The sequence below is a fragment of the Lithobates pipiens genome, unplaced genomic scaffold (genome assembly GCF_037356315.1).
Source record: "Lithobates pipiens isolate NorthernLeopardFrog02 unplaced genomic scaffold, aLitPip1_a1.2 Scaffold_8, whole genome shotgun sequence".
Classification (NCBI taxonomy): domain Eukaryota; kingdom Metazoa; phylum Chordata; class Amphibia; order Anura; family Ranidae; genus Lithobates; species Lithobates pipiens.
The window spans coordinates 381,795,971-381,821,231 of record NW_027507903.1 but is presented as its reverse complement, the minus strand read 5'-3'; the positions used below and the strand labels follow the sequence as shown (position 1 = coordinate 381,821,231).

General features: G+C 44.9%; 1 protein-coding gene across 2 annotated transcripts in view; it reads right to left on the bottom strand.

Moving 5' to 3' along the window:
- Positions 1-25,261, bottom strand: part of LOC143964150 (deoxycytidine kinase 2-like) — a 321,867-nt gene that overhangs the window by 9,742 nt on the left and 286,864 nt on the right. The window contains exon 7 of one of the 2 annotated variants that reach the window (XM_077473843.1): positions 12,460-24,251. The exons of the other annotated variant lie outside the window; for it this stretch is intronic. Coding sequence (XP_077329969.1) covers positions 24,225-24,251 — 27 coding nt within the window. The 3' untranslated portion in view covers positions 12,460-24,224. Of the gene's footprint in view, positions 1-12,459; positions 24,252-25,261 lie in introns of those variants that run through there. 2 annotated transcript variants of the gene reach the window in all.

The window sequence follows — 25,261 nt, the reverse complement described above, 5'->3', positions numbered from 1 at the left end:
ATATATTATATTAAATGCCCCCCCTCCTCCCAACACTTTTAAATAAAAAAAAAAAAAAAAGGAAAAACCACCGCAACCCCTATCATCTCGTTTTCCCCCTCTTTTATCCCTAGTGAAATATAATACTCTCCTGAGTGACCACCTCTCCTAGGAACCTAGGTCATGTAAATCCCCCCCAGGGACCTAAACCCCCCCCTCCCTTTATTATAATTATATAATCTTATTTGTGTATTTATCTTAGACTTAGACTCTCCACCTGTATCCCCCCCCCACCCCGTCCCCCCCCCCTCCCGAGCCCCCCCCCACCCACCTGCTACCCCCACCTCGTCCCTCATTATCTCCATTCATCCTAAAAAAAAAAAAAAAAAGAAGAATTGAGGGCATATCTCTCTCCTCCCATACTTCTTAAATCATCATGGGGGGGAACGATTAGACAAGTTGGAAGCCTATGGGATGAGGCTGCGAAATAAAAAAAAGGAGGTGAAAAAAAAGGAAAAAAAAAAAAAAAAACAGAGAAGGGGAAAGCCCCAGTAGGTGCACAAACAAAAAAAAAAAAGAAAAAGGGAAAAAAAAACAGATTCAGAGATATGAATTAATTTGGCTTAATTTCTAACACGAGTGTCATTGTGCTGTAATATGTCTTTCTCATCCTTCCCACTCCCTCTCCTTCCCTCCTGTACTTTCTGTTTTTTTTCTCTGTAGCTGAGAGAGTGGGAGTCTCCAGTTCGGCAACCATAAACGGCTCAACACCTATAAAGGCGAATAACTTTGAAAGATCGCTGTACAGTCTCAATGTGCATGTAGATGTTCCTTTTCTTATTACCACAGCAAGAGGGTATTTCCATCTGTATGTATGTCCCTCCTGTCGTACACAGTCCAAGACAGTACGCAACTGTGCTCTGCGCTGTAATGTGGCCCGCGATAGGTCAGGTAAGAGCTTCACTACTGATCCCTCTATCTCAATATTGCCAGCCACCCATGCCTTCCTCAGCAGAGTCTCCTTATGCGCATATCTATGGAGGCGGCAAATTATATCCCTGGGCCTTTGCGGGTCTACTGATTTAGGTCCTAACGCCCTGTGTACTCTGTCCAAGTCCATGTTGGGCGGGACATTACCCTCTAAGTTCATGTGAAAAATGCTCATTACCTTCTCCTGCAAGTCCTCCTGCTCAGCGACTTCTGGGACGCCTCGGAGCCTCAAGTTGCAGCGACGACTACGATCTTCAAGTTCCTCGATCTGAAGTTGCATCTCCCCCAACGTCTCACCCTGCTCTTTGCTCTCCCTCTCCACTCTCTCCATTTTTCCTTCAAATGAGGATACTCTTACCTCCCCCGCTATCAGGCGGTCGGAAATGAGCTGGATCTCAGTGTGTACTTGCTGGATCTCAGCACGGTGTGTCTCCTCCACTCTCTTAATGAGAGCCTCTATATCGGCTTTCGTTGGTAGAGCCTGGATTAGACTCTTCAGATCCTCCGCTTCCGATCGTATACAACGAGGGGTAGCTTCCTCGTTTTCCCCTTTGCCATTCCCGGCCTCGGTTGAGCTTTTCATCTCCCCCCTATTCCTCCGCGTGCTCACCTCCGCTTCCGATCGTTTAATACGAGGGGTAGCTCCTTCGTTTTCCTCTCTGCCGTTCCCATCCTCGATTGAGCTTTCCATCTCCCCCCTATTCGTCCGCACGCTCACCACCTCGCGGGGCTTGGCTATGTCCGTAGTCTCCGCGATGTGCCCGGCAGCCGTCATCCGCCTCGGGGAGAAATACTGCTGTATAGCGGGTCGCGGGGCACTGTGCCCTGCAGCTCTGCGAGAGGTTTTCGTTTCTCTCTGTCTAGGTGCGCTCATTCCGGGATCCTCAGGTGCAAATCACCTATGACTGGCGGTTCAGCTAGGAGCACAGACTCTGCACGCCCTCACTCAGCCATGCTCAGACCACTCCCCCAGATTTTTTTTTTTTTTTACCCGAACCTAAGGATGAATAAAATAACTTTATGAGATGTGGCCTCTGGCTCTGTCCCCCCCCTTCTTCTCTCCCTCTCTCCTCCCCCCCTCCCCCTCTTTTTATTTCTTTGGGATGAGGAATGTAGGGTATTGTATTGTATTGTTGCATTATTGGATTAATGTACTGTTTTTTTTTGGAATAAGGTCAATACACAATATGGCTCTTGGAGGAAGGAAGAGAGAAACGGAGAGGAGACATGGAGAATGGGAAAGAGGGGGGGGGGGGATTAATATAAACTATATATACAGGGGAGGCTTAAGTTTTGGATAAATATAGAGATGGGTACATGTTGCATTTGCAAACACAGGTTCAGCTGTGGATGTGTGTGTTCATATATGTATATGCAAGGGTATAGGTGGATATATACAGAAGTATATACGTAGATGGAAAGGGACGGACATATTTAACTATGTCTCTCTTATGGTTTCTTTCTCCTTTTTTTTTCTGATACCCCCCTTCTTTCGCAAGAGCCATGTTGGAGTAGACACAATGTGTGCAGAGAAGTAACAGGTGACAGTAGAAAACGTGATATTATAAAAGACTGGCGGAGGGCACGGGGGAAGCTCGCCCGGGAGCAGCCAAGCACAACCACAAAACCCCATTAGGTAAACACCCATAATCCGGAGGGTCCGGAAATTGAGTGGTTAAAAGCAGTAGAGCTTTGAGATCCGTGGGGAGACCGTTGCTGAACGGCCAACCCAGGGATTGGTAGTGGGGGAGGGAGGGAGGGAGTAGTAGATTGGACGGGAGGGAGGGGGGTGGGAGGGGGTAGGTTTAGAGGGTGTTCTCCCCCCCCCTTTTTTTTTTCTCATTTGCCTCTGCCTCTCCTCCCGAGGAGATATGGAAACTTTAAAAATAATGTCCCTGAATGTAAAGGGACTGAACGTTCCGGAAAAAAGACGAATGTTATTCCATGATTTAAAGAGACTGAAGATAGATGTAGCGTTTATCCAAGAAACACATTTCAGAGAAAATAATCTCTCTCTTCTGAGGTCTACGGGGTATCCAACGGTTTACCATGCATTTAATCCGATTTCCAAAACTAAGGGAGTCACCATCATGATATCAAAAACAGTAGCATGGAATCATAGGGATTCCATGATAGATGCAAAGGGAAGGTATCTGTTTGTAAAGGGGACTATAGGAGGGGTAGGAGTTACATTAGCAACATATTATGCCCCCAATATACAACAAGACTTTTTTGTTAAAGAGATACTTGATAAACTTATGGAATTCGAAGAAGGACAGTTGATTATGGGGGGAGACCTTAATATCCCATTAATCCCCAGTGAAGACACCTCAACGGGGACATCGTCAGTGACACCTAAAATAAGACAGAGGATAGCCCAGGCAATAACAGAAACAAAACTGGTAGATATATGGCGATTATTACACCCCAAGGAAAGAGATTACTCTTTTTTCTCTAATCCGCATAGAGTGTACTCACGGATAGATATATTTTTTATTCCGCATAAACAATTATCCTCAGTTAAGGAAGCCACTATTGGTCTAATTACCTGGTCAGATCATGCCCCAATTTTTCTAAAATATAACTTAACGGAGAAAAAAAACCTAACCCCTAGGATGTGGAAACTTAATGAGAGCCTCCTTCAGGATCCTTTAGTCCTGGAGGACGTCAGAAAGGAGATAAAATTCTTCTTTCAGGAGAATGAAGGCCCAGAAAGTTCCTCGGGAACAATCTGGGAAACGCACAAGGCAGTAATCAGAGGAGTACTGATTAAGCATGGAGCAAGGATTAAGAAGGAAAGAGAAACTAAGTTAACAGAACTATTAGTAAAAATGCAACATCTAGAAGCCCAACATAAACATGCCCAGAACTTAGAAGTTGAACAAGAATTAATAAGTACACGTAGGCAAGTTACAGATCTGCTACAGTACAGAGCTAAAATGGCAATTCAGATAGGACGTAAGTGTAGCTATGAATCCGGCAATAAATGCGGAAAACAACTAGCGAGAGCATTACGGGAAATACAATCCAAGACATACATACCTATAATAAGAAAAAAAGGTGAGGAGGAAGAACGGATGCCAGAACAGATTGCTGGTGTGTTTGGCGATTTCTACTCCTCATTGTATAATCTGAACTTGAGGGCATTAGATCAAGCTAAGATAAATGAATACATAAGCTCAAGTGAAATGCCGACTCTGACAAGTACTGCACGGGAGGAGATGGAATCCCCAATCACACTAGAAGAGGTACAAAACACGATAAAACAGATAAAAAGTGGGAAAGCACCTGGCCCAGACGGACTATCAGCCCAATATTATAAGACGCTTATGCCGGAATTATGCCCATATATGGTTAAACTGTTCAATGAAATAGGAGACATATCGACTTTCCACTCAGACACACTTAAAGCTACAATTACAGTGATACAGAAAGAAGGTAAAGACCCGAAACAATGTGGAAGCTATAGGCCAATATCTTTACTGAACGCGGATCTGAAAATATTCAGCAAATTACTAGCCTTGAGGATACAACAGTATTTGCCCTCTCTGATTCATCAAGACCAAGTGGGATTTGTCCCTACAAGAGAATCAAGGGACAATACTATTAAGGCCTTAAACCTAATACATACAGTCAACTCCACCGAGACCCCCTGTATATTTCTGGGAACAGATGCAGAAAAGGCTTTTGATCGGGTGGGGTGGGGGTTCATGTTCTCGGTACTCCGACATATAAAGCTAGGGGGGAAAATGATAGGCTGGATAACAAGCTTGTATGGAAAACCTACAGCTCAAGTAAGAGTAAATGGAGTGGTATCTTCATCTTTCCCAATAACAAATGGGACCAGACAGGGATGTCCATTGTCCCCTTTGTTATTTGCGTTGACCCTTGAACCACTGCTATGCAGAGTAAGGCTCAACAGGGATATCCAAGGAATAACCATAGGAGAAACTCATAATAAAGTGGCAGCATATGCAGATGATATGCTTTTCACAGTGACGAATCCGACAATTTCGCTCCCAAATCTATGTAAGGAAATTGAGACATACAGTACACTATCCCACTTTAAAATAAACTGCTCCAAGTCAGAAGCCTTAATGATAGCAGTCCCAGAGAAAATGACGAGACTAATAAAATTAAATTACAAATTTAATTGGACGGACTATGGCCTGAAATACTTGGGAATAACGATCGCAACAGACTTCAATAAGATATATGAATTAAATTTCGCACCAGTATTGAAGATGGTGCGAGGATGCCTGGAGAGATGGCACAGGGGAATACATTCCTGGTTTGGAAGAAATAATATAATCAAGATGAATATTTTGCCAAAACTCCTGCACCTCCTCCAGGCAATCCCAATGTTAATACCAAGGAAATTTTTTAGAACTATACAAACATTATTTATGAAATTTATTTGGGCAGATAAACAACCAAGGATACGGAGGACATTATTAACATTACCGAAGCAATACGGGGGATTAGCAACACCAGATGTATATAAATATTACCAGGCAATACATCTGGGTAGATTGCTAGACTGGTGTCGACATGGAGATCAGAAAATATGGGTAAAATTAGAGCAAGCACAATGTAGGGAGCTACTACATAGAGCACCTTGGTGCTACAGAAATCTGACATTAGATACGAAGCTACACCCTACAATAGGACCCACATTACAGATATGTTACCATCTCTTAGCTAATAATAAGATATCGACACAGAATTCCCCTCTAGTCCCTATATTGGGTAACCCCCGATTTATACCAGGCATACAGAAAGGACCTTTTGACAAGTTGATTAAAAAAGGAATATATCAAGCCTCGCATTTCGTGAAAAAAGGTAAATGGCCAACAATGCAGGAGATGATAGATAGAAAAGGCCCCTTTCAATTAGATTTCTGGCAGGCGGCACAATTAGGACATTCTCTAAGAACAGAGATAGCGCCAGAGTTATTAGACCGAGGCTATATGCCATTTGAGAAACTCTGTACGGAAAAGAAACCAATAACGCATGTAATTTCGAAAATGTACGCGTTATTGATTAAACCCGTAGAAAATTTTCAGTTACCCTTCTTTCGGAAGTGGGAAATAGACCTAGGAAGGACTTTCTCTGAGGAGCAGAAGAAAAACATGATACAATCAATTTTTAAAACAGCAACATGCACAAAATTACAGGAAACTAATTATAAAATTATCGCACAGTGGTACAGAACACCAGAAAAACTTCAAAAATATTTCCCTCACATATCAAATAAGTGTTGGAGGTGCCAGAAAGAAGTGGGAAATTTTCTACATATATTTTGGTCATGTCCAAAAATTAAGAAATACTGGAAGGATGTACGAGAGATTACTCAAAAATTCAGTGAAGTAGAAATACGGGAGGACCCAGCAGTATTCCTCCTGAACTTGTCAGAGACCTCAGGAAGTATAGGTGGGAATTCCATCCTGTGTCACTTGGTAAATACAGCCAAGTCATGTATAACACTTAGGTGGAAACAAACACAACCCCCCAGTGTGAGCATGTGGTTCAAGAAAGTTGAGGAGGTGAACAGGATGGAAGACCTAATATGGACAGCTAGGAAAAGAAGGAAAACTTACTTGGAAATATGGACACCATGGAACCTCTATATCTCCTCGGGGGAGGGAAGGAGACAGATTGATGTGATTTAGGGGGGAGATACAGGGGAAGGAGATGAGAACTCCCCCTCTCTTTGGTCTGGAGGGGGGGGGGAGGGAGAGAGGAAAGGGAGGAAGTAAAATTATTTTCTTTAAAAAAAAATATTATTTTTTTCTCTTCGGGGGGGGGGGGGGGGGGGAAGAATAGGGGTGAAAATAAAAGGGGGGGAAGACGAGAAATAAGAGGATAACAACACAACTCTGGCCTGACTGGGAACAGTATCAACCCAGGAACAGATATAGGGTATGTGGGACTGAGAGAGAAGTTTCTATGATGCTGTCCCTATATATTACCATTAACCTAGCCTGCTCTCTCTTTGGACTTATATATTATACTATAAAGGGAGTAAGAGGCTAAGGGAATAGAATGAATTGTTATGCTCTTTCTGTTTATTATGTACGAATATGGAAATTCGATGTATGACTCTTAGATTGCTTATGTAAAATTCCATTCTTGCTTATATGAGGAAAATAAAAATGGAAAGGAAAAAATAAATAAATAAAGAAATTGAAAGAAATCCTGAGGGCACCTTATTTCAAGTGATAGACAAATTTGTCCCTCATTGGCGGAGTGAACCTAGGATCAGGGGGGTTTCTCGTTTGGAAACGTATTGGATATATGAGCTGAGGTGCTACTCGCCCTATGGTATGAACGTTGACTGGGACATTAACAGTTTCATTGACCGGGGGTGAGTGATATCTCAGTCTATAAAGGTCACTGATGTGATGCTCCAGCATTTCACGCCATTTCATTTATACATTTTTTTTATCAGATTTTTTCTGGATTATTGTCTTTGATGTATAGTAGATCCCTTTTGAGGTGACTGATAGGTAAACTAAACCTCCCTTTGATCTATTAAGAACAAATGTAAAATTCGTAAAGTTGGAGTGCCGCCTTAGGTAGAGTTTATGCTTGACCTCGCGCGGATTATTTTTTCCGTTTTATTTTATAATCGACTTTCTTGTAGGATGAAGGAGATATTCTCTTTCTTTTTTACTTTTATTTTTTATGGAGGTATTGAGTCATTTTCGATCACACTAAAGAGGTCTATATTATTAATTTCGCCATTGATGGTGACCTCATATGTACCCCGACCATTTCCGGTATGTGATTGAGGCTTGGTACGCATACTGAGCTCTCTTTCTATAATAATTCCCGGCAGAAACGATGTAACCGGAAGTGGTGACTGACCACTTCCGGTTTCAAAATGAGGTTTGGGACGCAAACAAAGGTTTGCTTCCTTCTTGAAGCGCACGCCAGCGGAAGTGACGTTGCGCTCTGTTTAGCAGCTGTGTCAATGCAAAGACTATGGGTTCATTACATCAAATTCGAGCGATGTGCTGAACGCCAGATCAGCTGTATTTGCGCTAATACTTGTCATCTTTTCTAATTATTATTTTTTGGTAACAAATCACTTATCCGTTTGAGTTCATCGCCACTTCCGGTTTTTATGAATACTGGTGGAACACACACAAGGCCGCCATTTTACATAGGAAAATGATTTATTCCAAGCTACTATTTTTTCACTGGATTTGTATCTTAGATCTCTTCTGTATAGAAATGAAGAAATTTGAATCATTTACTGTAAGGTGGGGATGGTGCTGGACATATGGGATGTTATAGTTAGCAGTGTCCGTGATGTTGAGCGCACACATGTTAGGGTTAATGGAGGAGGAGGTGGCCGTCCACAGGTGTAAGTTATTTGCTAATTTGTTAACATATATATATTATAGCAATGTGGGGGGGACAGGTAATGCCCCAGTAGACGACTTAGAGGTCGAAAGGCGTAGGGCTAGCGTTTCCTGCTCCCCATATTGCTTTTTTATTCAATTCATTGGATCACGTGATTTTTTTTATGTTATTTTTTATGTAAATCGCATTTTTTATAAACAAACCTTCAATGGTGGAATTTCATTATTGTGTCCATACTTTCCGTTTTATGGTGAACCCCTTCGGAGCCATTTTGGACTGGAACCTTTGAGATACAGCTGGGAGTTCGTTGTGAGTTGTGGAGTCCCACATCCTGGTGAATCGTTCCAGAAGTTGGCTAACAGAGAGGGTATCAGCTGCTTTGAGTGTGATCTATGATCCAGCGTACACGAATCATTTGTGACGTGTGGAACCTATCCAAGCCTGTATGACCCATTTACTGTATAGTATTCTGTGTCCACCACCTCTGGTAAGAGTACCTACCTTTTTCTGAAAAAAATGTTTGGCTGTTGGTTGAAGGATTCCTATGGTGTGGGTCAACGGAACATTTGGACTTATTTTGCACACTATTTACTTTAGATGGACATTTATCACTTGTTCACATATTGATTGTCTATTATATATGTTTCACATAATATTCCTACTGGGCAGCATAACATGTATTATGCTGTCACTAAGTAGGTCCTTTTATTACTATATTCATTGAGCTTATGAGTGATTCACATTTAGTCCTTTCACATTTTATGTTATTTCAGCGCTCCATTTTTTGGTTACAACCAACCTAATGGCCATGAGAAAGAAATTGGTCAAAAAATCCCACACATACAGTGCCTTGAAAAAGTATTCATACCCCTTAAAATTTTCCACATTTTGTCATGTTACAATAAAAAATGTAAATGTTTTTATTGGGATCTTATGTGATAGACCAACACAAAGTGGCATATAATTGTGAAGTAGAAGGAAAGTGATAAATGTTTTTCACATTTTTTTTTTACAAATAAATATCTGAAAAGTGTGGCGTGCATTTGCATTCAGCCGAGTCAATACTTTGTAGAACCACCTTTCGCTTCAATTACAGCTGTACAGCTGTAAGTCTTTTTGGGTATGTCTCTACCAGCTTTGCACATCTAGGTGAGATATTTTTGCCCGTCCTTGTTTCCAAAATAGCTCAAGCTGTCAGGTTGGATGGAGAGTGTCTGTATACAGCAATTTTCAAGTCTTGCCACAGATTCTCAGTTGGATTTAGGTCTGAACTTTGACTGGGCCATTCTAACACATGAATATGCTTGGAGCTAAACTAGGGATATGCAATTAGCAGACCTCCAGCTGTTGCAGAACTACAAGTCCCATGAGGCATAGCAAGACTCTGACAGCCACAAGCATTGACATCCAGAGGCATGATGGGACTTGTAGTTTTGCAACAGCCGCTAATTGCATATCTCTGATCTAAACCATTTCCATTGTAGCTGTCTTGGATATGCAGTAATGTTGGTCTGTCAGCTCACTCATTGTACTCCTCCTCCTTGGGTGCCACATTTGGCACCTTTCGTGGGGGGCATACCTGTCTTAGTTCCCTCACTCGCAATGGAGGTGGCATGCACCCGACAGCTGATGGAAACATCAGCTGCGGTGCCAACATTGCTGGACTCCAGGACAGGTAAGTGTCCAATTATTAAAAGTCAGCAGCTGGCTTTTAATTTTGCTGTGGTGGGCGGACTTCCGCTTTAAGTAATCTCTCCTCAAAGCTTGGCTCCACCCCAGCCCCTATCAGGGAACTCTATATTAACCTGTGACCTGCAATGCAAGCCAGCTCTGCTGATCAATATTGTGCATTTGGCTTCCATGTGCTACTTGCTCTGTGTGCTACGTCTGATTCCAGTTACCGATCTTGGCTTGTTCTTGGTTATGCTTACCTGCTTGTTACCCTGACCATTGGCTCTACTGACTATCCTTACCTGCTTGTTGCCTTGACTTTGGGCTATCTCCTGACTATCCTTTGTTGTCGCAGTCTGCTGCTTCCTCTCTACCTCCCTGCAATTTACTGTGAGCTGGGAGGCCCTAGAGGTCGCAACCTGGAGCCAGACTGCAGCTTAATCCATCCCTATCACTAGAGGCCTCTGCTGAACACCCGCTGGCTCTTAGATTCCATGCCCTGGGAAATCTCATGCTCTAGCTACCAGTGTCATCCCTGTTGGTACTACAGACTACCTGCTCTCCTGTATCACCTAGAGCTCCATCCACGGCAGTCAGCCGTAGGGTCCACTACCTTGCGGTGCACTCAAACCCCAATGGGGTTCATCTGTCACCTGGACTCAGGTGACCTGACAGTAGCTATGGCTGCATGTTTAGGGTTGTTGTGCTGATAGAAGGTGAACCTCCTTCCCAGTCTCAAGTCTTTTGCAGATTCATCTGCCCTGTACTAGGGATGAGCTCAGGCGTGTTCGCATGGAACACGTGCAGAGTCCGCCAGGAAGTTGGCGCAGCGCTGCGCTAATCACAGGCAGTAAGACATTGCCCGATCTCTGCAGCCACACATCAGGGAAATGTCTCACTGCCTCTGATTAGCGCAGCGCTGACTTCCTGGCGGGCTCTGCACGTGTTCCATGTGAACACGCTTGAGCTCATCCCTACCCTGTACACACAGTCAGACTTTCCGACGGAAAATGTGCGATCGGATTGTGTTGTTGGAAAATCGGATCGTGTGTCAGCTCCATCTGCCTTTTTCAGTCGGAATTTCAGACACAGTTTGAGAGCTGGAGCTAAAATTTTCCTACAACAAAATCAGATAGTTTAAATTCTGATCGTGTGTAGACAATTCCGACGGAAAAAGTGCCATGCATGCTCAGAATAAATTACGAGACGAAATTGGCTACTGGCATCTTTATAGTCCCGATGTACGTGTTGTATGTCACCTCGTTCTAAATGATCGGATTTTCCGACAACTTTGTGCGACTGTGTGTATGCATGACAAGTTTGGGACAAAATCCGTCTGAAAAAACACGACAGACTTTGTTGCCGGGAATGTCCGAACGTGTGTACAGGACACAACAGGTTTTCTTCTAAGATTGCCCTGTGTTTGGCTCTATCCATCTTCCCATCAACTCTGATCAGCTGCCCAGTCCCTGCTGGAGAAAAGCATCCCCCTGTCCCTGCTTTAAACTTCTCCACAACTTTATACCTGACCTGTATGATCTGTTCCTTGGCCTTCACGATGTTGTTTGTTCACTAAGGTTCTCCAACAATCCTCGGAGGGCTTCATAGAACAGCTGTATTTATACAGAGATTATATTACGCATGGGTGGACTCCAATTACTAATTAGGTGACTTATGAAGGAAATTGATACCTGTAACTAAAATCTAGTAGAACCAGAGTAAAGGGGGCGGAATACAAATGCACGCCACACTTTTCAGATATTTATTTGTAAAAAAAAAATCTGAAAACCATTTATCATTTTCCTTCCACTTTACAATTATGTGCCACTTTGTGTTGGTCTAGCACATAAAATCCCAATAAAATAAATTTATATGTTTGGTTGTACCATGACAAAATGTGGAACATTTCAAGGGGTGGGAATACTTTTTCAAGGCACGGTGTGTGTCAGAGCCTGGGAATTATATGGGAGTGGTGCCTAAACCCAAAATCAGGGGGAAGTGCTTCCCAAAAAAAAAAAAAACATACTAGTAGAAAAATACCACAGTGGATATAGCATCTACAAAAGCGAACACAAACTGAAATAATATTTTATTGGATTTATTAAAAAAAAAAAAACAGCACAAAAGGCCAAGCCCCCCCCCCCCCCCTTTCTCATAGAAAGCAGAGAATACCCCCTTCTCATCTCCAATGACCAACCCCCTTACCCACCCCACTTCCTATACCCAGCTACCCTATCTCTCCCCTGCTCCCCACCTTCTGAATTTAATAAGTCAGGTCCTGTATGGATTCATTAAGTATGTATGGCTAGCAAGCCACAGCACAGTCAGAAATGAACAAATATGTGCCCATCAGGCAAATGTATTATAGCCTTACTCTACTTTATGTGCTTCTGCAAAGTCTACTGGATCCAGTCGGCTATGGTATGAGATATACAACTGACAGAGGGATTCTGTCGTAATTTTTTTTTTTTTAATACAAACAATTTTATTGAGAAGGTATAGGCATGTATAATACGTTTCGGGTACAGAGAACAATGACACATAGAACACGTATTATTGCAGAAAGAAAATGAGTTTGATGTACACAAAACTATAAATAATAGGCTCATCACTTGGGACCAAGTGGTCTGCACGCTTATATGCAGTCTCATCCATTAGGTTACGTAGGGAGGGTGCCTTATAGGAGAAATCTCAAATAGGCTAAAAATGTTGAATGCCTCACCATGTAAACACAATCCTTCTGTTTCAAGATTAGCAGGTAGAATGCAAATAAACCACAGACTAAAATAATAAAATAAAAATCTCAAACATTGAGAGGTAAAACAGAAAGGGCTATGGGACATCCAATAGGGAAATGCTGGTGTCAGTGCATCTTAACATGAGGGAAAAGTATTAGAGAGGCGATTGTGATTAAAGTATGATCAGGGTGACCAGGACTTCCATTTCCGGTCATATATGTGCATTGTATCCATGATAGTATGGAAGACTTTCTCCATAAGCTGAATAGCTGCCATACGTTTAAAGACTTGGTCCCAAGGGACTCCAGGGGTATGCCAAAACAAGGCAATTGACCAATGGACCGCACTAAAGAGTGTGTGGGCTAGCTTTTGTTCTGGGGGAGTGGCTCCCGGAATCTTTGCAAAGAATAAGCACATCTGGTGGGTGAGAGTGGTCGGGACACCCGTGATCTCTGCTACCTTCACGGTTACCTTTTTAGCCAGAGGTCCCTCAAAGATGTACAGCTCCAGAAAATGTGCAGGTGGGTCCCCTTCTCTGGGCAACCTCTGAAGCAATTCTCTGCCACATCGGGGAAGAATTTGTGTAATTTAGCAGGTGTATAGTACCACCTCGTGTGAAGCTTTACCACGATTTTCTTCACTGCCACTGATTTTGTGCATTTATGCATATTGGAGATCCGGACTAACCATTCCTCAGAGGAAGCTACCACCCGACTCTCAGCTGATTATGGCTGAGGATTTTTCTGAAAGGCCTAGGCTGCCCAGGAAGCTATACAATAGGGAGAGGGGCCACACAGGTCTTCAAATGTGATGGGGTTAGCTACACCCCTGGGGTAATGTGTATTGAAGAAGCGTCTGATCTGCAAATATTTATATAATTCTGTTCTGGGTAAGGAGTGGGAGGATTCTAAGGAGAGGAAGGAGCAGATTACCCCATCCTTCTGAAGAGAATCTAGGGTAGTCAGATCTTTTGATATCCATAGGGCAAAAACAGTAGATTTGGGGAACGCTGCAGGGATTGTGGGGTCCCCAAAAAAAGACCCCAGCTTAGGGTTAGAAGGGTGTAATGAGAATTATTTTTGTATAGGGATCACAGATGCAGGGATTGGCCAACTACAGCATTTAAGGTAGAGATATCTTTAGGGCGAATAAACTTGGCCCACAATAATCCTGGGAGAAAATATGGAGTTATTGAAACCCACTCAAAGTGGAGCCAGGGGATTCTGTGTGGAGAGGTATGCCATTGCGCCAATTGTAGAAGCCTGGCTGAAAGGTAGTATAGCCAAAGGTTTGGTAATCCCAGTCCGCCCATGGCCCTTGGTCTGCATATCAGGGTTTTTTATTTTGCCAAATGAATTTGTTAATGTTGCGTTGTATATGATCAATCGTCTGTCGTGACACATAGTTGGGGAGGGCTCTGGGAAAAAAATATTTAAGTTTGGGGAGGATAGACATTTTCACAACTTGGATCCTGCCTATAAACACGATGTGGAATGGGCTCCAAGTATGTAGCAGTTGTCTGATTCATGTAAAAGCTGGAGGGTAGTTGGCAAGGTATAGTGCGTGTAAAGAAGGGGCTAACTTGATTCCCAAGTATGATAACGTCTGTCCGTCTGTGGGAAAGCCAAAGTGGATTGGAGTGGATCAAAGAGGTGATGTGTTAAGGGAAGTTTATTTAAAAGGCAGAGCATTTGGAGAGATTTACCCCTAAGCCTGAAATATCTTGGAAAATACATAGGTTGTTAATGAGGTTGGGAATGGAAACTATAGGGTCAGGCAACATGATGACATCGGCCGCATATAAACTTAGTTTGAACTCTTGATCACCCCTAGTATATCCCTTGATGTTGGGGTCTAAGCAGACTGAGCGGGCCAGGGGTTCAATGGCAAATAAAAGTGGCGACCAGGGGCAGCCTTGTCTTGTACCCATGCCCAATCTAAAGCAATCAGAATTGCATCCCGGGAGTCTAAACGGAGTGCACGGGTGATTATAAAGAGCCCGTAAGCCATGAACAAAGGCCCCTGAAAACCCAAAGGCCGCGTACACACGCGCGGACTGTTCGCCCAACCTTGTCCGCTGAACAGTGTTTGGGCGGACAGTCCGCTCGTGTGTGGGGCTTCAGCGGACAGTTGGACGAACAAGGTCTTACGGAAATTCCGAAAAACTGTCCGCTGAAACAAGGTTTCAGCGGACTGTTCGCTCGTGTGTAGGCTTGTTCGGCCAACTAAGTCTCGCGCATGCTCAGAAAGGATTTCCACGTCGGAAGGTTGCATTGCAGTGTATAGGACGTCGTATTTTTCGTCCCGTCGTACGTGCCGTTCACGTCATCGCGCACGGTTTCAGCAAACTGTTCGTCCGTCGTGTGTGGCCATGTCCGTCAATGCTAAGTTTGAGCGGACTGTTTGCCGAAACTGTTGGACGGACAAAGTTGGGCGAACAGTCCGCGCGTGTGTACGCGGCCAAACTTTTCCAAGGTCAGTTCGAGGTATGGGTAGAGAACGCTGTCGAAAGCCCTGTGAATATCAAGGCTTAGGAGTTGCACCCTGCAGGAGTGTAGGTCAGTGTCTTGGATGATGTTGTATGCAAGGCTGTTGTAGTTTTTTACGACAGGTCACTTCTAATAACCTGGAAAATGATAATCTGTAGGACTGTCAGATCTCTGGCCTCAGTGGGGAAAACAGGGCTTTTGAAATGTGAGCTAAATCAAAAGGCTATGGAGGTGCATTCCTAGGTATTTACTGCTGTTCTACAAACCTGTCATGACCAACCTATGATTCTTGAACAACATGGCCTCCAGACATGGCTTTACATGTGCCCAGCATGTGATATCGTTACATAAACAACCTTCAAAGGGTGTAAAATTGGCTCCAGAGTCTACCTAGAGGACCTAGGATTCGATCCCACAAAGTCAGCATAACTCAAAGGCTAAAAAGGTGCACGGGAAGCACTAACAATGACAGGCAGGAGATGGAAGGTAGAAACCCAACAATAGACCGGCAAGGGGACTACAACCCCAAAAGTGACAAGGATCAAGCTAGACACACTCCCACTCAAGAGGGACCTTGTCTATCCATGACTGCAAGGGGCTAGGGATGCTCCTGACTTCCTAGATCAAATGCAGCAGTGAAATGTGTGGAACAAGTATAAGGCTGACTGCAGGTCAGCCTGGGTTTGTAGGAGTCAGGCTGCATCAAGCCTGCCCACCTTTGCCTCCTCCTTTCGTGTGGGTCACATGTCATTTCCGGGGGTCTGCCCGTCCACTAGGAAGTCTCCTGCCTTGCCTGCTTCTATCAGTGGGTCACCAGGGAAGGGTTTTTGGCCATCGGACAGCACCTCTGCCTTCACTAGGGGGCCGCCTGTCCGCTTCTCCCGGTGCTTCACTGGGGGAGGGGGGAGGTTTGGCCACCCACCAGCTCCACGGGATTGTTGGTTTCGGCCGCCCCTCCCAGTGGTCCACCGGGGGGGGGGGGGGGGTTGGGGTTGGCCACCCGCCAGCTGCTTGTTTGTATGATCCGCCCGCTTCGCCCAGGGAAGGGGGGGTTTGGCCACCCACCTGCTCCTCGGGGTCGATGGTTTGGCCGCCCACCCGCTTCTCCCGGTGGTCCGCCGGAAGGGGGGGTTGGCCACCTGCCAGCTGCTTGTTGTATGATCTGGCCGCCGCCTGCTTCTCTCGGGGGCTCGCGGGGGGAGGGGGGTTTTGGCCAACCACCGGCTCCGCTCGTTGATAGTTCGGCCACCCTACCGCTTCTCCCAGGGGTTTGGCCGCCTGACAGCTCCTCTGCCTGCACTAGGCTGCAGTGTCCGAGGGGCTTGCCAGGAATTTTCATTATTGCCCATGTTTATGCTTGTTTAATTCCACCCAGGGAGACAGGTGGGCATATAGAGATGCATTTCACTGAATGCTCTGCAGTAGTTCACATGTGAGAATTTACGGTCCTCATGGTTTTTTTTTCGGTTCTCATGCATTTTCACGGTTTTGTCAAGCAATTATGTTCTCATACAATTAGGTCCTCGTGCAATTCGCGTTCGTGCAATTTACGGTTGTCATGCAATCTACATTTCGCAGGTTTTTATGTTTCTCATGCAATTTACGGTTTTGCTTGCAATTGGTGTTTCTCATGCAATTACGGTTTATGCAGTTGACATTTTTCATGAAATTTACGGTTCTTACACAATTTTAATTCATTCATGCGATTTGGGTCTCTCATGTGACTTGCTTTTCTCATGAAATTGGCGTTTCTCATGCAATTTACGGGTTTCCATGCAATTTTACGTTTTTTCGTGCAATTTGCGTTTCGCATGCAGTTGACGTTTTTACACGATTTATGGTTCTTATGCAATTCTGGTTCTCATGAAATGTATGCTTCTCAGGCATTTTAAGTTTCTCATGCGATTTACGTGTCGGATGTAATGTACCTGTCTGATGCAATTTACGTGTCTCATGCAACTTTTTTTTTTCCGTTTGACATTTCCCTGTGTTTTCTCGTGTTTCTTAGGTATTCCCATGTGTCGCACGTTTCATGTCTTATGCCTTTCAGGTCGTTGCCCTTCGTTCGCTGCATTTCTTTTAGCTGGTGCTTACATCCAGGATCTGTCACGTCTACAGGTCTATACGGGCTGAGGTTTCATTGTTAATTGATTGACGTCCCACAATCTTCTCGCCTGTAGTCCATACGTCATACGTATACATTCACCTTTACTACTACCCACCCCGGTCTGTGGGTACCTTAGCCCTAAGTGTTCGTTTTAATTTCCTGTGTTGGCGTTGCAGGTTGCTCGGGCTCACTTCTGCATACACTAGGGTGGTGTTGTCATTAGGTTCACATTCATGCGCTGTTGGTCCTGTCATTTCGGCACCCACGTCCTTATACTTATCAGATACCAGGGGGATTGTTATGTCACAGGCAGGCTGTCTACTATGTTCTCTGGTTGTTTCACACAGCTGGGTTGTCCATGTTCTTCCACCGCGGGTTACCCATCACGCCTATGGGTTTAACAGATTGAGGTGATCGTTTTTAATTGGCTTGTTCGGTGGCAAGTCTCCTCATCTGTTCTTACACCACTCACATTTCGTTCTAACTCACGTTTCTCATGCTGTTTGTTCTAATGCAGGTAAGTTTCTCATGCAATGTTACGTTTCTCATGCAATTTACTTTTCGTTTTCCAGGTTTCTCTAGTTTTCCCAGGTTTTCTCTCGTGTTCCCAGTGTCCCTAGGTTTCTCTCATTTTTACTAAGTTTCTCTTGTTATTTCATCAATTCACGTTCTCATGCAACCTGCATTTCTTATGCAGGTGGTGTTCTCTTGCAGCCTCGGTTCTTATGCTGCTCACGTTTGTATCAGCTCACGCTACTCATGTTTCTTGTTCAGTCATGTTTCCTTCTCACAGGTTACATTCTTGTCACAGGTTTCTTTGCTCACGTTGCTCTCGCAAGTTGTGTTCCTGACCAGTTGTGTGTCGTTCCACACTACCTTTAAATTCCTAGCTGCGTCTGGCCAGGAGTTGCACAATGGTATGGAACGATTGGTAAGTCAGCTATTGCAGCTCTACTGGCTCAGGGGTGTTAGTGGATCCCGGAACCCTCTCGGGGCCTAGGCCGGTATCAGTAGGCCGGGTCTTCAGTAGCAGGTACCGGCGTCGCACTCTCTCTTCAGTTCCAGTTTCATGATGGATTGGTTTTCCATTTGGCTGATGCAGCAGCCTTGATCATTAGGTTTGGTTTTGAATACCAGGAAGGCTCATGACACTACTTGGCATGTTTTCCAGGCTTTCCGGTCTAGGTTTCCAGTCCTGATCGTTAACATCCAGTTCCTATTTGCTTTTGTTTTTTGCCTCTTCCAGCTCGTATCGGCCCACAGCACTTTCAGGGCGTATCGAGTTCAGTCTCAGCATTTCAGGTTGGATAACCTGTCAGGTCGTTTTATTTTCTGTACTTCCGATTGAAGCAGTCCTCAGGGATTCAGCAGAGTAGACCCCCTGCTGTGCTCAGCTGACTTCCTATAGTGGATCTTATTTTCGTGACGTATCTGACATACTCTAAGGTCTCCTTTTGCATTGGTTACCAGCTTGGTGCTCAAGGCAGGTCTATAGCTGGCTTTTTTGCAATTCCTAGGGCCAGGGGAGTGGTGCTTCTGGCCCAGGGTCTCGCTTACTTTAGCCAATCAACTGATTGGCACCCTGACTTTTTCTGTTACATCTGTATGTTCGCGAGACACAGTTTTCGGGGGTGGCGCGGTTATCAGGTTCTTGGAGCCTGGCAAGGTGTGGTGCTCAGTGTTGGTTTTATACCAGCTTGTTTGTGTTACATTTATGAAACCCTGGGATGGTCCTCTGCTGCCTTTCTTAGCGCTCCCCTTTTTCGGCAGCCAAGTACATACTTCATTGCCGCCACCCCAGGCTAGACGTTAATTCACTGTGTAATCTGGTTGTTAAAGCGGGATTCCGCCGGGACTCCGCGTTTTTTTTTTTTTTTTTTAAAAGCCAGCAGCTACAAATACTGCAGCTGCTGACTTTTAAAATAGTGACTTACCTGTCCAGCGCGCCCGCGATGTCGGCACCCGAAGCCGATCTCTAGATCGTCTTGTCGGGTGCTGCCGCCGCCATCTTGGGTATGGGAATCAGGAAATGGAGCCTTTCGGCTTCATTTCCCGGTTCCCTACTGCGCATGCGCGAATCGCGCTGCGCAATAAGGATGGTCCCCGCTGCCTCTGGGATCTGTGTGTTTCCCAGCAGGCAGCGGGGCACTTGCGGAAAGGGGCGTAATCTACGCCCCTTTCCGCAGAGAGCTATCCCGGAAGTGGGTGCAGAATACCTGTACTGTACAGGTATCTGCACCCCCTCCCCCCTGAAAGGTGCCAATTGTGGCGCCGGAGGGGGGGGGGGGGGTTTCTGATGAGCGGAGGTCCACTTTAGGGTGGACCTCCGCTTTAAGCTTTCATCCTGTTATTTTTGCCCCCTTTTAGGCATACTGACCACGTGAGCCAGGCACACTTCAGGTGTATGTTCCTTGTTGCTCTTTGTTCCTTTCCATACTATCCACAGATTGACTCCGAGTACAAGTGAAAGGCTGACCGCAAGTCAGCCTGTGTTTGTAGGAGGAGTCAGGCTGCATAAAGCCTGCCCTCCTCTCGTGGACGCTGGCTCTCAGGTCCCACCCAGCCATTCCCTTTTCATTTCATTCATTACATTTCATACTTGGGTATGCCCCCTTTTAGGCATACTGACCACGTGACCCCGGCACACTTCAGAGGCGATTCAGTTTGCATTGTGCGCTATACAAGTATTTCATTAATTCATTCATGTCTATGTTCTTTGTTGCTCTTTGTTCCTTTCCATACTATCCACAGATAGACACCGAGTACAAAGGAAAGGAGTCTTATCACGACAAAAGGATATTCATCTAAGTGAATCTAAAACAGAGAAATGCCAGAAAAAAAAAATGTCTTCACAAGTCTATGAACCAACCAAGGAAAAGGGGCCTAACCCTAGGTGGAAAGGTCTCACAAAGTAACTAAGTATCCCTGACAGAGGATACCTGGAGCAGGAGACTATGTCGTTCTGCCCACAGACAGCCCAAAGTTATATGAGGCCTTCCTCCAATGTCCTTCGCTTGCAAACCAAGGAATAAATGCATCTTGGTGCTTAAACCTACCATCTATGTCGAGATACTACCAATTGTGAAGAACTGGTATTTTCCACATAGGAACTGAAATACTTCTCCTTTCATAGGGACTACTGTTCCTCCTTGGTTGTGAAGACAGATCAGTACCTAAATGGAGTCCATTGTATCCAAACCTGACCAAATAGGGATTCTGCGATGTAGTACTGTAGTGAGGATCAGTACAGAATCTATCCAATCCTTTGAGGCAGACAACTGAGTTTGCTCAGAAAATAGACCCATAACAGGTAGGCTGAAAGGAGAAGGTTGTTGAAGAAAAATCCTCCCAGACACTTCCTCATCGTCCAGCACTCCTGAAAAAGTTGAGAGATAGGAAATTCCCTGGCTAATGGTGAGCAGCATGAGAGCAAACATGCTGTGGACCCCTGTGCTAAAGAACCATGCTGGTTAATGTTGCCTACAGGTGACAGTTTCCAGGGCTGACACCTGACTAAAACAGACCGAGCCTGATCTTTCAGGCATTTAGCTCATTAGGAAATATTTGTTCCCATGGGCCCATTGCGCATGCTTTTATGATGGCGGATGGGACTTGTCTCACCTTTCCTTTGACGCTAATGCAGGTGAATGCTCTGACCTTCAGTGACACGGTCTCTTCAGGCCTACTTATGACATTATTATAAGGGATGTTTCTTGAAAACCAAGAGATTCGGGTGCTTGTATACAAAAATCTGAAAGCCAGCACCTTAAGCAGAGTGCTAAGCAGATCTGTACGGACAACAGGGCCATATGGGAAACAAGCTTTGATGCTTCTATCAAGCCATCACAACTGAAGCATAGAGCCCCATACAGCTACTCCACACACTCCATCACTAAGGTGAGATTCTACTCATTCTGCCACAATTTGAAAGATTGGTATCATCCAGAAGAGCACAGCCCACAAGCAAAAAAAAAAAGTGTTATAGTGGGATTATAACTGTAGGTCACTCGAATCCTTGGTAGACAAGAATGCCTCCACTGGCCTAGTGATTTCCCTGTTAAGACAGATCACTGGCAGTACCATGAGGGTTCTAGCTAAAAACAAACAAATGATGTAGGGCAGGGGTGTCCAAACTTTTTTCAAAGTGGGCCGGATTTGATGAAGTGAACATGCCTGAGGGCCGACCATTTTGCCTGACATTCTTTGAACCATTGAAAATTCGGTCTAAGTGTGTCCATCCGAGCACTAATACACGGCCCAACAAGAATTCTCTTGCCTTTGTCGCACTCGTTCCTGACACTCAGACGAATGCTCTGCACTTTAGGGGGCACCGTTAATTCTTAATGGTACCCCACACATTGGAAAACGTAGGGTGCTTTTGGTGCAGTGCAATAAAAAAAAAAAAAAAACACAGACACACGTGCGCGCGCGCGCACACACACATACAGACAGACAGACACACGTGCGCGCGCGCACACACACATACAGACACGTGCGCGCGCGCGCGCGCGCACATACACACAGACACGTGCGCGCGCGCACACACACAGACACGTGCGCGCGCGCGCACACACACACAGACACGTGCGCGCGCGCGCACACACACACACGTGCGCGCGCGCACACACACAGACACGTGCGCGCGCGCACACACACAGACACGTGCGCGCGCGCACACACACACAGACACGTGCGCGCACACACACACAGACACGTGCGCGCGCGCGCACACACACAGACAGACACGTGCGCGCGCGCGCACACACACACAGACACGTGCGCGCACACACACACACAGACACGTGCGCGCACACACACACACAGACACGTGCGCGCGCGCGCACACACACACAGACACGTGCGCGCGCGCACACACACAGACACGTGCGCGCGCACACACACAGACACGTGCGCGCGCGCGCACACACACACACACATACAGACACGTGCGCGCGCACACACACATACAGACACATGCGCACACACACATACAGACACATGCGCACACACACACATACAGACACATGCGCACACACACATACAGACACATGCGCACACACACACACAGACACATGTGCACACACACACACATATACAGACACATGTGCACACACACACATACAGACACATGTGCACACACACACATACAGACACATGTGCACACACACACATACAGACACATGTGCACACACACACATACAGACACATGTGCACACACACACATACAGACACATGTGCACACACACACATACAGACACGTGCACACACACACATACATGCACACAAACACATACATGCACACAAATACAGACACATGCATACACATACATACACACACATGAATAAAGGCCTTTTTAACACTAATCTAGCTTGTAGCACAGTACAGTACCTTTGCAGCTTCCTCATTCAGCCGGGTACTGCACTGTAGGGGGAAGCAGAGAGCACAGCACAATCCTCTGCACTTTACTTTCACTTTTGAAGCTCACGGAGCTTCTCACAGTGCTGGGGATCGGCTGATCTGACAGCCCTGATCCCGCAGCACAATAAATTGAGAAAGACCAGGCGGGCCGTTCAAAACCGGACCGCGGGCCGCAACTGGCCCGGGGGCCGGACTTTGGACATGCCTGATGTAGGGAGTAGTAAGAAGCATGGTAGCACTTCCTCAATTTTGAATAGTTAAAAAATGGGCATATGTAACAATTTGCTCAGTCCCTAACATGCAACCCAGCACCCTTAAAGTAACTTCCAGGCTAGCCTGACAGCATACAGTCCAGTGGGGTCTCGGTACATCACTCCAAAGCTAGGCTGAGGAAGGCTGATCCAGATAGCTGCCATATAGACAAGCCCAAGCAGCGATTTAGCAAAGAATCTACATTGAATTAAAAAAAAAAAAAGCAAGGCAAAAAATTCGTTTGACTTTGACTTTTCCCAACAGAGCTTTCATCCTCCTTTAACCTTTAAAAAAAGAAAAAAAAACAAAGATACTGGGAAGAGATTAATTTTTCCTGGGCTGACAGATTTTTGCCAGTGTCCAGTGATCCTGTAGGCAGTGGTATACCTGACAGTAGATTTTTCACCCCACAATGGATGCGGAAAGAAAGGTGTTTTGTTGCAGTATGTGTATCAATAGATACCTATCACTTTGTGCCAACAAACAGAAATGTCAACATGGGTACAAAGATAACAGTAAAAACCTGTTTGGGGTTCTATACCATCCTCATCCCTTGCAGTTGGGTTTTAAGGGCAACTAAACTTTTTAACAAAAGGCCTCCTTTACACAGTTCAACTATGCCACCCTCACACCGCCCTTGTTCTTATTATAATGTTTACAATCTGCAGGCCAGTTTCTTCTTTGTGATGTTCACGTGCTCTCAGCAGAACCCTATTGGAGACTATTGCAAGGAATTCTATAGCCTTTTCACAACACAGTCAGTGGCAGTGGCAAGCATGGAGTTATGGGGTGTGGAGACTGCAACCAGCTGAGCTTAGGAAAGTGAGGGCAAAAGGTAAAGAAATGTGATCGTTTCTCTACCCATTAGAGCCAATGAATTTAAAAGTCAATAAAAACCAAGGGTCATCTTCCGGAGATGGGCTGATTGCTCTGATCCAAACTGTTAACAGTGCATCTTCCTGTATTCTCTCCCTGCCAGGAGATCTTCATTGTTAATTTTTCCAGACGATTTGTAAGTGATAGATATTTTATATTTGGCAATATAAAAGCCGAGTCCTAAGAGTCAAGAAAAACAGCTTTACAAGCTTAAAAAAAAAAAAAAAAAAAAAAAAACTAAGAACATACATAAATATAAATGGGAAGCGCATCATTAAATGCATGTTTTCAAGTAAATAAATCTGGTGAGACCCTTCTGGAAATGTCAGTTGCTAGAGCGCGAGAAGAAAATCCTTTACCTGTAAAAGAAAAAATGCGCGTTTACTTTTTATAAACAACAACCTATGTTAGAAACAGTCTGCAATAGTGACCCCGATCACCTGAAAGTTACCATTCCTAATTATTTCAATACTTCTAGTGACTGACACAGAACAGTTATGTAGACAAGACTTATTAAATGGACTTATAAATGTTATAAGCTGGCAACAACGTATTAGAGCCAGGAGTCATTTTCACAATGTTAGCGATTTCCATCTACAAATCAGGTATTTTTTTGAATTGCAGCTCCAGACAAACATGTATTGCAAAGAGCACAGAAACATTTGCAGCTAGACCAACACTTATAATTTCTACTTATGCTATAATGCATATTTTTTGACTTGAAAATTTCCCTCAACCCCTTCCTTACATGCCATAGCCAAAAGATGGCTATAGCATGGCTCTCTCATTCCAGGAGGCCATACTTGGACATTCTTCTGTGAACAAGCTTCCCACATGCCCCCTGGGATGCGCATCGGAAGCGACTGTGATGGCTGTGTGCCTTGGATACATCACAGATAGGGGTAAAAGGCCAATCTCAGTGGCCATTTACAACGCAATCACCATGTCCAATCATGCGCCAGCACAGTTGTAAACAAAGCAGGGTCTCCTTCCCTCACACAGAGAGAAGTGTGAGAGAAGGAGACGTTCTGTGCCGGAGACAGTAAGTGATTTATCTACACCTGTTTACATTGCCACACAGTGCTCATAATTGTCCCCTCATCAGTGGTGCCTCATTGGTGCCAATCAGTGGTGCTTAAATTAATTTGGGTAAAGTAGCAGCATGATGACGTAATTGTCAAAGAACGGTATGCTAGCACTTATGAAAATTGGCCTGGTTAGGAAGCGGGTAAAAGTGCCCAGTAAGCAAATGGTTAAACCCCCCAGCCCCACCAAATATATAAAAACGCTTTTCTGACATCAGAGGATCTGTAGACTTTATGAAATCGATATGCTCCGCAAAAGATGCATTAAAATCTTGGTGCAAACA